Below are 12,006 nucleotides of genomic sequence, written 5' to 3' on the forward strand. Positions count from 1 at the left end.
CAGCCGACCTCACGTCTAGCCTCCCTAAGTGCGGTCCTGAGTGGGGAACATGGGCAGCCCCAGGACCCTCGTTTGAGGATGGCTGGCCTGGGAAAGCAGTGCTGGGCCTGCAGGGGAGCCTCTGGTTCCTCTGTCCTTGCCAGAGTGTCTGAAACGCTGCCAAGGGCGCCTCACCTGGGGCCCGTTGTCTGCGGTCTCTGCAGCAGTTGAGCGGGAGCCTCTGCTTGGCGCCCCCTGTTGCAGTCCAGCCCCGTGCTGGGCCTCTGTTTTTGGCTACCCGCCTTCTTCCCTTGGCCTGTGGGTCCTTCACGGCTGCTCTTCCCACCTTGTGTGGGCTGCTCGTGAACCTTCCCAGATCACTGGACTCCAAGATTCACAATAAGAGACTTGGTCACAAATCCCGCCCCCTCTGTTTTTGGCCCCACTCAGAAGAGGCCGCTGTTGCCTTTTCCCTGCACCTGAAACCCACGGCGTGTGCTCGGCTGCGTGGGCTCAGCCCTGGAGGTGGCGGGCGGGTGTGGGCAGGGCCTAGCACCGACAGCAGCGGTTGTTGGCTGCGCCGGGTGGCTGTGCCCGTGAGACGAGCCTTCATGGCACTGAACTGGAGTATTGTTTTGCAGTGTTATATTTGTGAATAATTTTGCCTTTGGTCCTGAGGTGGATCACCAGCTGAAGGAGCGGTTTGCAAACATGAAGGAAGGTAAGGCGCCCTCCTCGCTGGTCTGTGCTGGTGTGACATGATTGAGGAAGGGTGGCCAGGAGGTCCCCGCAGGGTGTCCTGCAGAAGGCAGCTCAGACTTGGGGTCTTCAGTCCCCTTGGAGCCAGGTGGTCTTCCTTTATGCTTTTTTTTCTTTTTTTATTGAGACAGTTTTGCTCTGTCACCCAGGCTGGAGTGTAGTGGCATAATCTCTGCTCACTGCAACCTCCGCCTCCCGGGTTCAAGCGATTCTTCTGCGTCAGTCTCCTGAGTAGCTGGGACTACGGGTCTGTGCCACCATGCTCAGCTAATTTTTGTTTTTATTTTATTTTATTTATTTTTTGAGACGCAGTCTCACTGTGTCCCCCAGGCTGTAGTGCAGTGGCGCGATCTCAGCTTACCGCAACCTCTGCCTCCCAGGTTCAAGCAATTCTGCCTCAGCCTCCCAAGTAGCTGGGATTACAGGCACATGCCACCATGCCTGGCTAATTTTTGTACTTTTAGTAGAGACAGGATTTCACCATGTTGGCCAGGCTGGTCTCGAACTCCCGATGTCAGGTGATCTGCCCGCCTTGGCCCCCACAAAGTTTTGAGATTACAGGTGTGAGCCATTGTGCCCAGCCCTGGAATCTTCTTGAGTTGAGCCTACAGCTTGCTTATGGCCAGCTGACCACTCAGGGGCAAGAGTCCCCTTTATTCTTGCCCTAAGCACATAGAACTTGGTGTCCATACTGAGCAGGAGTGGGGCTCTCAGCTGTTTTGTTTTCTTCCTCCGGAGAAAGGTCACCAGGCCCATGCAGGGCCCTTCACGCTGTTTTCTGAACCCCAAGCCCTGGCGTAGTTTCAGGAGCGGAGAACTCAGCCCATGACATCGATTCCAGTCCTGCAGTCGAGGGTGGGACCCAGACCACACTCTGTGGACTGCCCATTCCCTAAACATGGAGACTGAGCCTGCCATTGTCTCCCAACCCCCGCCAGCCCTCCAGCAGGACATAGGGCAGGTTTGGGGTCTTCCTTGAGGGGATTGTGCTGCCTGCCTTCCTAGGCTCTCCACCAAGCCCTGCAGCAAGCACCACCTCATCTGTATCCTGGCGGACGTGGCTTCCAGAGCCACTGCTGGGCTTGAAGACAGGCGCTCTGGGGGTACCCCCTCTTCCTCCCAACTGCTCCCCACCTGTCCTCTCTAGGGAGGCCTCCAGAGGCTAGGGGAGAACTGCGGTGGGCTCTTCAGGCCTCCCAAACAAAACCCAGAGGGTCTGCAGCTGCCTTCAGCACCAACGCCCCACAACCTGGGGGTTTGGGGGGTGCTTGCGTGCCTGTGTCTGTGTGTGTGTGTCTGTGTCTCTGTGCATGCCTGTATCTCTGTGTGTGTGCCTGTGTGCCTGTGTGTCTGTTAGCGTGTCTCTGTGTGCGTGCCTGTGCGTGCCTGTGTCTGCATGTCTGTGCCTGTGTGCATGCCTGTGTGTGTGCGTGCCGGTGTGCCTCCGTGTCTATGTATGTGTCTGCTTGTTTGTGTGTGTGCATGCATGCCTGTGTCTCTCTGCATCTGTGTGCCTTGAGAGTTTGTTTGCATATCTGTGTGTGTGTGTGTGCGTGTGGCAGTGGTGTTTCTGACTTATCTTAGAACCACGTGAGGACACCATGCTTCCCCGCCCAGTCGCCCCCACACCCCAGCAGCACTGCGGGCCTCCCTGCACCCTGCAGCTGCATGCAGGAAGGCAGCAGTGGCTTCAGGCAGCTCCTGTCACCCCCTCCATGGTCCCCATACCCGCTGCCTTAGAACGCCTCTTCTGGCTGTTTCTCGCCAGCTTTCTCTGCACGATCAGACGTGGTGGCTGAGTCAGGGTACTGCAGTGGCGTCTTCTGTCTGGCCCCTCCCTGTTTTGAACATGTCCAGTGAAGGGCAGGTGGCCAGCAGTGCTGATTCTAGGGGCCTTGATGGTCCCAGACATGCCCATGAGCATTTGTTAGCCTGGCTCTGCAACCATTAGACGTGGCCCTGCTCATGTTTGAGGTCCTCTGGTAGGGATACTGGCCTAACCTGTGTGCCCAGCCTGGCCCTGGAACCGCCCTTCCTGCTCCTCCTGAGGGGAGTGGTGTGTAGAATGCCAGGCCTGGGCTGGTGTGGCGTCCAGGGGAGGAGAGCTGGGATGGCGGGGTGTGCATGTGTTTAAATGGATCCATTTTGACTTTTAATTTTTTTTTTTTTTGGAGACGGAGTCTCACTCTGTCGCCCAGGCTGGAGTGCAGTGGCGCAGTTTCTGGTCACTGCAAGCTCCGCCTCCCAGGTTCATGCCATTCTCCCACCTCAGCCTCCCAAGTAGCTGGGACTACAGGCGCCCACCACCACACCTGGCTAATTTTTTTGTATTTTTAGTAGAGACGGGGTTTCACCGTGTTAGCCAGGATGGTCTCGATCTCCTGAGCTCGTGATCTGCCTGCCTCGGCCTCCCAAAGTGCTGGGTTACAGGCATGAGCCACCGCACCTGGCCCACATTTTGACTTTTATGATTACCTTCTTTATATGTGTAAAAACAGAAGGCTCTGTTTCTCTCGGTCCTGCGAAGTTCGGCTCCTGACACCAAGTTCTTCCTGCAGCACACCCAAGATGCCCCATAGTGGCTGGTGATAGTGAGACTGACGCTTAGCAGCAGCCTTGCAGGTGCCTGGCTGAGTTTTTTGTATTTTTAGTAGAGACAGGGTTTCACTGTGTTGGTCAGACTGAGGCTGAAGGTGTCCATCCGGTCTGTTTGTCTTTGCATTTATCACTGACAGTCAGTTAGAATCCCAGGGTTCAGAGGTATTTGAAATAATTCTTTTCGCATGACTGTTTCCAGTTTGCATCTACAGTTAGATTTTGTTCCTGTTTGTGTACGGCTTGGGGGTTTGCTCTTTCTGCCTCTCAAACCTTAGTTTTTTTTTTTTTTTTTTTTTGAGACAGGGTCTTCATCCTTGGCCCAGGCTGGAGTGCACTGGTGTGATCATAGCTCCCTGCAGCCTTGACCTCCTGGGCTCAAGTGATCCTCCTGCCCCAGCCTCCCGAGTAGCTGGGATCACAGGCATGCACCATCATGCCCAGCTGATTTTTTATTTTAATTTTTTGTAGAGACGGGGTCTCCCTGTGTCCCAGGCTGGGCTGGAACTTCTGGCAGTCTGCCCGCCTTGGCCTCCCATAATGCTGGGTTTACAGGCGTGAGCCTGTGCGCCTGGCAGCGTAGTGGGTTTTTTTTTTCTTTTGAGGCAGAGTCTCTCTCTGTCGCCCAGGCTGGAGTGCAGTGGCGCGATCTCGACTCACTTGCAGCTTCCACCTCGCAGGTTCAAGTGATTCTCCTGCCTCAGCCTCCCGAGTAGCTGGGATTACAGATGTGCGCCACCACACCTGGCTAATTTTTGTATTTTTTTAGTAGAGACAGGGTTTTACCCTGTTAGCCAGGCTGGCCTCAGGTGATCCACCTGCCTCAGCCTCCCAAAGTGCTGGGATTACAGGCATGAGCCACTGCACCCCGCCGAGAATGTTTTTTAAAGAAGCATTATTTGTAGGAGGTTGGGCGTGGTGGCTCACTTGAGGCCGGGAGTTCCAGACAAGCCTGGCCAGCAGGGTGAAACCCGCTCTCTACTAAAAATCCAAAAATTAGCCAGGTGTGGTGGTGTGCGCCTGTAATCACAGCTACTCGCAAGGCTGAGGCAGGAGAACCGCTTGAACCAGGGAGGTGGAGATTGCAGTGAGCCGGGAGACTCTGTCTCAAAAAAAAAAAAAAAAAAAAAAAAAAAGTTATTTGTAGAATAGGCTTCAACTTGGAAGGTGTTTCCTAGTGTTGCTTGTAGGCAGGTGGACAGGACCCGGAGCCCAGCGTGTGTGTGTTCCGTGTCGTTGTTCCTTCTCTGTCACCTTGAGTGGTGTCTGCTCTTCTGTTTCCTCTCTCCTGTGTGGCAGTAAGCAGTGTCTGTGTTTCAGGTGGCAGAATCGTGTCCTCGAAACCCTTTGCACCTCTGAACTTCAGAATAAACAGTAGAAACTTGAGTGGTAAGAAACTCTCATGTTGTTAATGATGAACACGGGTAATTTTAACCATCTGACACGCAGTATTCCTAGGTCCCTCTTCCTTGACCCTGTGGACACTGGGGCTGGATCCTTCTGTGGGGTGGGGCTGTCCTGGGCAGTGCAGGGTGCTAAGCAGCGTCCCTGGTGTCCACCCACTCCATGCCAGGAGCACCCCTGGTCGCGACAACCACACACGTCCCCATAGAGCACTGTGTGCCATGGGGGTAGAATCACTCCTGGGGGAGACCCCGGCTTCGAGGGGAGGCGTGAAGGATTTACGGGACTTTTGTGGACAGAGACAGGCCCACGGTGGGAAGGAGCCGGCCCCTCCCATGCCCCCTGCCTGCCTCACTGTGCTGCGTGCTCTGTCAGCTCCCAGCCCTGCGGGGCAGCACGGCCTCCTCTGAGGGGCTTCCCTGAGGAGCGCCCACCCGGGAGGTGCCTGTGTTGCTGGGTGCTGGCCGTTCTTGCAGCCATGATCTAAGTCGCTTCCAGATCTTCTCCCCCTCCTTTTCCATTCCACTCAGCTGGGTTTGTGGCTGTTTTTCTGAGGTTGGAGGGGCCCAGGCCAGGTGGTGTTGAATGGTGCACCTCCCTGGGCCGGCCTCTGCGGGCCACTGTGGCCTGACGCAGTGTGGGAGAAGAGGGAAGACGCACAGCTCAGGCTTCTGTCCCCACGCCTGCCCTCGGGTGGGTGAGGTCTGCATGGAGGGGCTGTGGGCAGGCGCAGGCCCCGGCCTCACCTGTGGCTCCTGCAGACATCGGCACCATCATGCGCGTGGTGGAGCTCTCGCCCCTGAAGGGCTCGGTGTCGTGGACGGGGAAGCCAGTCTCCTACTACCTGCACACTATCGACCGCACCATAGTGAGTATCTCGCTGCGCCCCAGCCGCAGGGCCGTCCTGGTCTCGCACCCCGCCCACGTCACACCTCTCTCCTTTCTCATGTGGCCTCTGAGACCCTCCCCTCAGAGCCCTCAACGCCCCCCGGCCCCTGAGCTCAGGCCCAGCTCCTCAAGGCCCCTCAGTACTGCTCGCACCGCAGGACCCACCAGGGTCCTCCCAGGCACTGGGCGTGTCCTGGGTGAGGGCTGAGTGCTGTCTCCCCTAGTCTACGCTCAGCTCCTGGGGTGGGGCGGGGCCTTCAGAGTGATGTGTGACCATAAGGGTCCTGGCCGCCATATCCAGAGGCCCCTGTGAATAGGAGTCCCAAGTCCCTGTTCCCAGCTTCCTCCATGTGAGAGGGTCCTGAGCGGGGAGACACCAGGGTCCATGGGTGGGGTCTGGGATGCTTCTTCCCTCCCTGTGTTCCCCAGGGTCCTCTGACACAGCCCTGGGCCAGTGTGCGGCCTGCCTGCCTCCCACGGTGCTTCCCCCCCCGGGCACGAGTATCCCGAGCCTCCTGGCATGTGGGCAGCGCCAGCCCTCCAGGGCTGGGAGGCTTCCCCTGGTCTCTTTCCCGTCCTTTGGTTGGGCACTCTGTTCCTGTTGTTGGGGTAGCGGTGGTTTTCCTTACGGTGGTGCTGGTGTGTCTGCACCCTCACTGTCCAGTGCTCGGAGCCTCCACTAGAGCCTGCCTGGGGAGCGCTGGTGCCGTCTGGGGACCGACAGCCCCAGGCAGATGCACCCCGCCCTCCCACTGCTCCCCCGAGGGCCCTGGGACGAGAGGCATGGTGAGCTGAGGCTGAGGCTCTGGGGGCTTGGCCTACCGTGTGGCCCCCACCTCCACGCAGTGCTGCTGCTTCAGCTGCCCTGGCACTGACGCCCTCGGCGCAGCCTCTCGCCTTCTCCTCTGAGGCGGGCGCGGTTCTTCTGTGCAGAAAGCCCTCCCTCTTCCAGAAGCAGAGACACATCCCAGGGCCCTGTGTCTGTTCTGAAGGCTTAAACCAGCCCCGCCCACCCGTCGCGTGCTGGTGAATTGAGGGTGACGCCTGGCCACAGCTGGGTTAGTCACATCCGCGTTTGCCACTGGGGGGCTCCAGCTGCATGCCTGCTGTCCCCAGATACCAGAACAGCCTCCCCAGCCACTGTCCAGGTTGCTGTTGTTACCTGGGTGTCCAGACAAATCCGAACAGAGATTGGGACTCCTTCTAATAAGGGTTCTCTTTCTTCTTTTTAGCTTGAAAACTATTTTTCTAGTCTGAAAAACCCAAAACTCAGGGTAAGTTTGTGTGTTTTTTCTCTTGGGTTAATAACACGCATGCACTGATGTGGGGAAATGCAAAGCCGTGCGCAGCCGGGTTCAGGAGCCACGACTGGAGCACAGCCCTGCCGCCCCTCGGGGCCCGGCCCTGTGCCCTTTCCCGCCTCCTTCCTGCTCCTCCCCACTGTCACTCCTGGTCCTCTCCCTACCCTTTCCTCCCTGTCCCCCCCCTCTTCCTCTCCTCTCCCAGCCCTTTTCTCTCACCATTCAATCTCTCTCTCCCCCACCCTCCCTCTCCGTTTCTCTCTCTCTCCCACCCTCTCTCTGTCTCTTTGCCTCTCTTCATGCTTTGCCTTGTCTTTGATGGTTTGGCCTGGGCCATCCTTCCCCTTGTTAATACTTATTTTTGGGGAGGTGACTTGGCTTAGTTTTGGTGGTGGGGTGAGTTGCACTGAAGGGCTGGGTGGGTGAAAAGCTTGTGCGTCACTGTTGGCTGCCCCCTCTTGAGGCCTGGGGGGCCACACATGTGCGCTTGTCCCACCCTCGGTGCAGAGTGCAGCTCCTGGGCCCCCGCGCCCTGCACGCGCTGCACCGTCGGAGGCAGGGCTGTCCCCTCCTCTCCCACCTTAAAGCAGCGGTGGGAAAGCCTGGCTTGGGGAGCCACAGTGGCCGCCCTGCCCGCTGGCGCTTCTGCAGCCTCAGACCTGCCTGCTTATTTGCCACCAAAGCTGAGAGGATGTTTGTCCGGGCGTCCTTTCCTTTTGGAGGGGGTCAGACAAGACCAGCATGCGGAGAACTCCGTACAGGAAGGGCTCTGTCACTGCCTGGATTTGTAGCCAGGGCTGGGCTCCGACCCGGCCTCAGAGCCTGGTACCCCTTGGGGGCCCTCTGTCCTTCCCACCATACTTAGGGGGATGTGGGTCTTCCCTGGAGAGCAGGGAACGGCCCGAGGTGGCCGACGCACCCTGTGTTCTCCTTCCCGTGGGTCGCGCCCTCCACTAACTCACATCAGAGAACTTGTGCATGGCGTCCCATGTGTGGGCCTCGGTACCTTTCGAAGAGAGGAGAGAGGGCAGGGGAGGCTGTGGGCTGTGGCTTCTAGGTCCTGCTGCCTGAGGGGCTTCTCGTCTCCTGTCTTGGATGTGGTTCTTTTTCTCTGTGGCTCACAGTCTGGCTTCTTACTGACAGGCATCTGTGATTGTGGGAGTGGCTGTGAATGCCGTTATCCGTGCCCACGGGTCACGTCCTGGCCTGCGGGGCCCCAAGCAGCCCACTGCTGTCTCTGGGCCTCAGTTTCCTGATTTGTGCCACAGAGGACTTGCAGTGGACAGAGTTGGGCCTGTGGCCCCCTTGAGTCTGAGCTCCGCGTGCCTCTCGGTGCAGGAGGGCTGTGGGCAGCGCTGGGGCTTCCTGTGGCTCAACCTGCTCTCCTTCCAGGAGGAACAGGAGGCAGCCCGGCGCCGCCAGCAGCGCGAGAGCAAGAGTAACGCGGCCACGCCCACTAAGGGCCCAGAGGGCAAGGTGGCCGGCCCCGCCGACGCCCCCATGGTAAGACCCCAGCCTGGCTCCTGCTGCTGGAGGGCACCCGCCCCCTGCCCGGGAGACCCCATTGGCGGGAGGCTCTGTGCCCACCCCTGTTCTTCCCTTGTGTCCTCCAGGACTCTGGTGCTGAGGAAGAGAAGGCGGGAGCAGCCACCGTGAAGAAGCCGTCTCCCTCCAAAGCCCGCAAGAAGAAGCTAAACAAGAAGGGGAGGAAGATGGCTGGCCGCAAGCGCGGGCGCCCCAAGAAGATGAACACTGCGAACCCCGAGCGGAAGCCCAAGAAGAACCAAACTGCACTGGATGCCCTGCACGCTCAGACCGTGTCTCAGACGGCGGCCTCCTCACCCCAGGGTGAGCCGCCCCCACGCCACGGCCCCCGCTCTCCCCGAGTGTGGATGCCTGGGGTCCCCTCTGCTGGGACGCCGCCCTCCTGAGCCCCGGGTGTTCAGGGTGTCCCTGGAGCCTCCCTGTTGTGGCTGTGCCTTCAGGGTGGCCCCATCCTAAGGGGTTGCTGGGCACCTGCCCCATGCTGACGCCTCTGCCCACCGCTCTCCCGACCCGCCCCGTGCTGACACCTGCCCTCCGCTCTCCTGACCCGCCCCGTGCTGACGCCTGCCCTCCGCTCTCCCAGATGCCTACAGATCCCCTCACAGCCCGTTCTACCAGCTACCTCCGAGCGTGCAGCGGCACTCCCCCAACCCGCTGCTGGTGGCGCCCACCCCGCCCGCGCTGCAGAAGCTGCTAGGTGAGCCCGCGTGAGGCGTCCGGCGAAGGGTTCTGGGCTTGGGGTCATCCCAGGAGGACCGTGGGTTGTGACACTGACCTCGCAGCAGCCCCCGTGACCTCCATGCTGGACCCCACTGAAGTTTACCCAGGGTTGGGGTCTGCCTGCTGCAGGGGTCAGTAGAGGCTCAGATGCAGCCTGTGGGTTGTCTGAGGTCTTACCCAGGAGATGCTGGGTGACACTTGGGACATCTGCAGTTGTCATAACTTAGGGATGTTGCTGGCATGGGGTGGGTGCAGGCCAGGGATGCTGCTCAGGGCCTTGCAGTGCCCAGGATGGCCCCACGCAGTGAACACTTGGCTGTGCAGGGGTCAGAGGGCCTGAGTGCTCTGCGAGCTTGGGGCGTGTGGCATGGGCCCCGCCAGGCTCTGCTGAGCTCCTGCCTCACGAGTGCCTGACACCTGCCGAGGCCTGGGACTCGTTCTCAAGGGCTGCTCCCGCCTCTTCCCTCTCAGTCTCAGCTGCTCTCTTCTCACCTGTGTTCCGCCTCTCTTCCCAGAGTCCTTCAAGATCCAGTACCTGCAGTTCCTGGCATACACAAAGACCCCCCAGTACAAGGCCAGCCTGCAGGAGCTGCTGGGCCAGGAGAAGGTGGGTCCTGGCCCCCTTGGCATTCCACCTTCCCGCACAGAGGCAGGTCGTTCCTGTTCCTGGGCATCTGTCCCCTGTGGCAGAGGGCCTGGAGCGCAGGCCTGAGTGGGCTCCCTCCTCTGCTCACCTGCTGCGAGAAACAAACCTACCCGTTTAAACCCAAAAAATGGACTGAGAGACCTGGAAAACAGCAAAAATGAGACTTTTAATCATGGTTTTGCAAGACCTGGTGTCTGATAGGCACACCCAGCACAGTTTGAACAAGCAACCTTCCCCCTAGTGCACATGTCCCTCCCCTGGTTCCTCAAAGGCTGAGTACTGTGAGGTCACAGTCTTCCCAGTTGTCGCCTATTGGTTGTTCGGCAGGGGCTGGAGTGCAGTGGTGTGATCTCGGCTCACTGCAAGCTCCGCCTCCCGGGTTCACGCCATTCTCCTGCCTCAGCCTCCCAAGTAGCTGGGACTACAGGCACCCACCACCACATCCGGCTAATTTTTTGTATTTTTAGTAGAGATGGGGTCTCACTGTGTTGGCCAGGATGGTCTTGATCTCCTAATCTCGTGATCCTCCCGTCTCGGCCTCCCAAAGTGCTGGGATTACAGGCATGAGCCACCGCACCCGGCTGTAGGTGTTTTCTTTAGGGTTGTCCTGCTGCGTTTTGTGCATTGCAATCCCAGTCAGCTCAGGGGCTCTTCAAGTATTTGACTTATGATCTAAGTAGCTGGGCAGGCTGATTAAGAACAGACAAAGCCAGCTCTTTTGCAGGCTGGTAAACCTTCATCTTAGGCTAAACTTGTTTGGTTCAGGTGAGGGCAACTAAGCCGGGGGAAGCGGGGGCAGGGGAGGCTGACAAGCAGGCATCAGCGATCCAAGCAGGGGCCTAGTACATGCTGTCTCTTCTGTAGTTTGCTGACCTAAGCCAATTCAAGGCAGTTTGTCCTGGAAATGGACCACTGTATACATGATTTCCTTCATCTGAGGTCCCGGCTGTGGGGCCCTGCCCTGGGAGCCTCGGAGGACCTGCTTCAGTGGGGAGCTAGGGCCGGGCTATGGGGTGGAAGTTCTGGCGGCCCAGAGATAATTCCAGAAGCCATTGGAGCCACAAGGTCGGCTGTCCCTGAGCCCTGGTTTGCATTTTGGACTTTGGCTTTGCTTTTAAAAAAATGCTTATAGCGTGCTTTGAGCATATATGCACATGCATTGCTCACTGTGTAGCTGACAGCATGCCTGGGCCGGGGCCCTGTTCTCTGTTGGTGTCTGAAGGTTGTCCTGTGTCAGTGGCTCCTGGGGTCTTCCCTTGGAGGTGGGCCTCTGGACACTGAGTGTTTGCTGTTACGCTGCAGAAGGCTTCCTTGCAGATCCATGTGAAAAGTCCATCCCCTGGTATTGCCTTGGGATAAACTACTTGGCATTGGCCGGCCTCTGCGTGGCTGGGGGCGCTGCCCTGGCTGAGTCCAGGTGGGGTGGCAGGTGCAATCCCTCCAGTTCTTTGCAGTGAACCTGACGCAGAGCTGGTCCCCTCCCGCCGCGGCCTGAGTATTTCTTGACATCTCAGCCCGGTGTGGGTCCCCTCAGGCATGTCTGTCCTTGAGCGTGTCTTCAGGAAGCATGAGAGGCAGGGCGTGGGCCCTCCCTGTGGGCCCTCAGTCACCTGCTCTGGCCCTTAGTCACCTGCCCTCTTTGTCCTACAGGAGAAGAACGCCCAGCTCCTGGGTGCGGCTCAGCAGCTCCTCAGCCACTGCCAGGCCCAGAAGGAGGAGATCAGGAGGCTGTTCCAGCAAAAATTGGATGAGGTAGTGGACCCCAGAGGGCAGGTGGCAGGTGGCAGCTGGGGCGCAGGCTGGGGTGGTCCATGTCCGTCGGTATGGCTTCCTGTGGCTTCCTGTCTATGCTTCCATCCAGCTGTGTCCCAGGGGCTGGGCTGCAGGGGTGGTCATGCCTGGGGGCTTACTTCACCTTGGAGGCCACCAGCATGACCTCTCCCCCGCCCCATGTCCCCAGCTGGGTGTGAAGGCGCTGACCTACAATGACCTGATTCAAGCGCAGAAGGAGATCTCCGCCCATAACCAGCAGCTGCGGGAGCAGTCGGAGCAGCTGGAGCAGGACAACCGCGCGCTCCGCGGCCAGAGCTTGCAGCTGGTGGGTGCCGCGGCGCGAGGACAGGGACGTGGAACCAGAGGGGCCCTGCCTGGGCGGGTGTGTCCTCTGTG

At 58.9% G+C, this 12,006-nt stretch overlaps 1 protein-coding gene across 2 annotated transcripts in view; it reads left to right on the forward strand.

Moving 5' to 3' along the window:
• Positions 1 to 12,006, forward strand: part of DOT1L (DOT1 like histone lysine methyltransferase) — a 71,505-nt gene that overhangs the window by 40,685 nt on the left and 18,814 nt on the right. For both annotated transcript variants that reach the window (XM_034946253.3, XM_008972588.4), the window contains exons 9-18: positions 621 to 700; positions 4,654 to 4,722; positions 5,499 to 5,605; positions 6,858 to 6,899; positions 8,319 to 8,429; positions 8,540 to 8,774; positions 9,055 to 9,168; positions 9,707 to 9,798; positions 11,488 to 11,589; positions 11,798 to 11,935. In XM_034946253.3, the coding sequence (XP_034802144.1) occupies positions 621 to 700; positions 4,654 to 4,722; positions 5,499 to 5,605; positions 6,858 to 6,899; positions 8,319 to 8,429; positions 8,540 to 8,774; positions 9,055 to 9,168; positions 9,707 to 9,798; positions 11,488 to 11,589; positions 11,798 to 11,935 (1,090 nt within the window). The remainder of the gene's footprint in view (positions 1 to 620; positions 701 to 4,653; positions 4,723 to 5,498; positions 5,606 to 6,857; positions 6,900 to 8,318; positions 8,430 to 8,539; positions 8,775 to 9,054; positions 9,169 to 9,706; positions 9,799 to 11,487; positions 11,590 to 11,797; positions 11,936 to 12,006) is intronic.

The sequence above is a fragment of the Pan paniscus genome, chromosome 20 (assembly GCF_029289425.2).
Source record: "Pan paniscus chromosome 20, NHGRI_mPanPan1-v2.0_pri, whole genome shotgun sequence".
Lineage (NCBI taxonomy): Eukaryota > Metazoa > Chordata > Mammalia > Primates > Hominidae > Pan > Pan paniscus.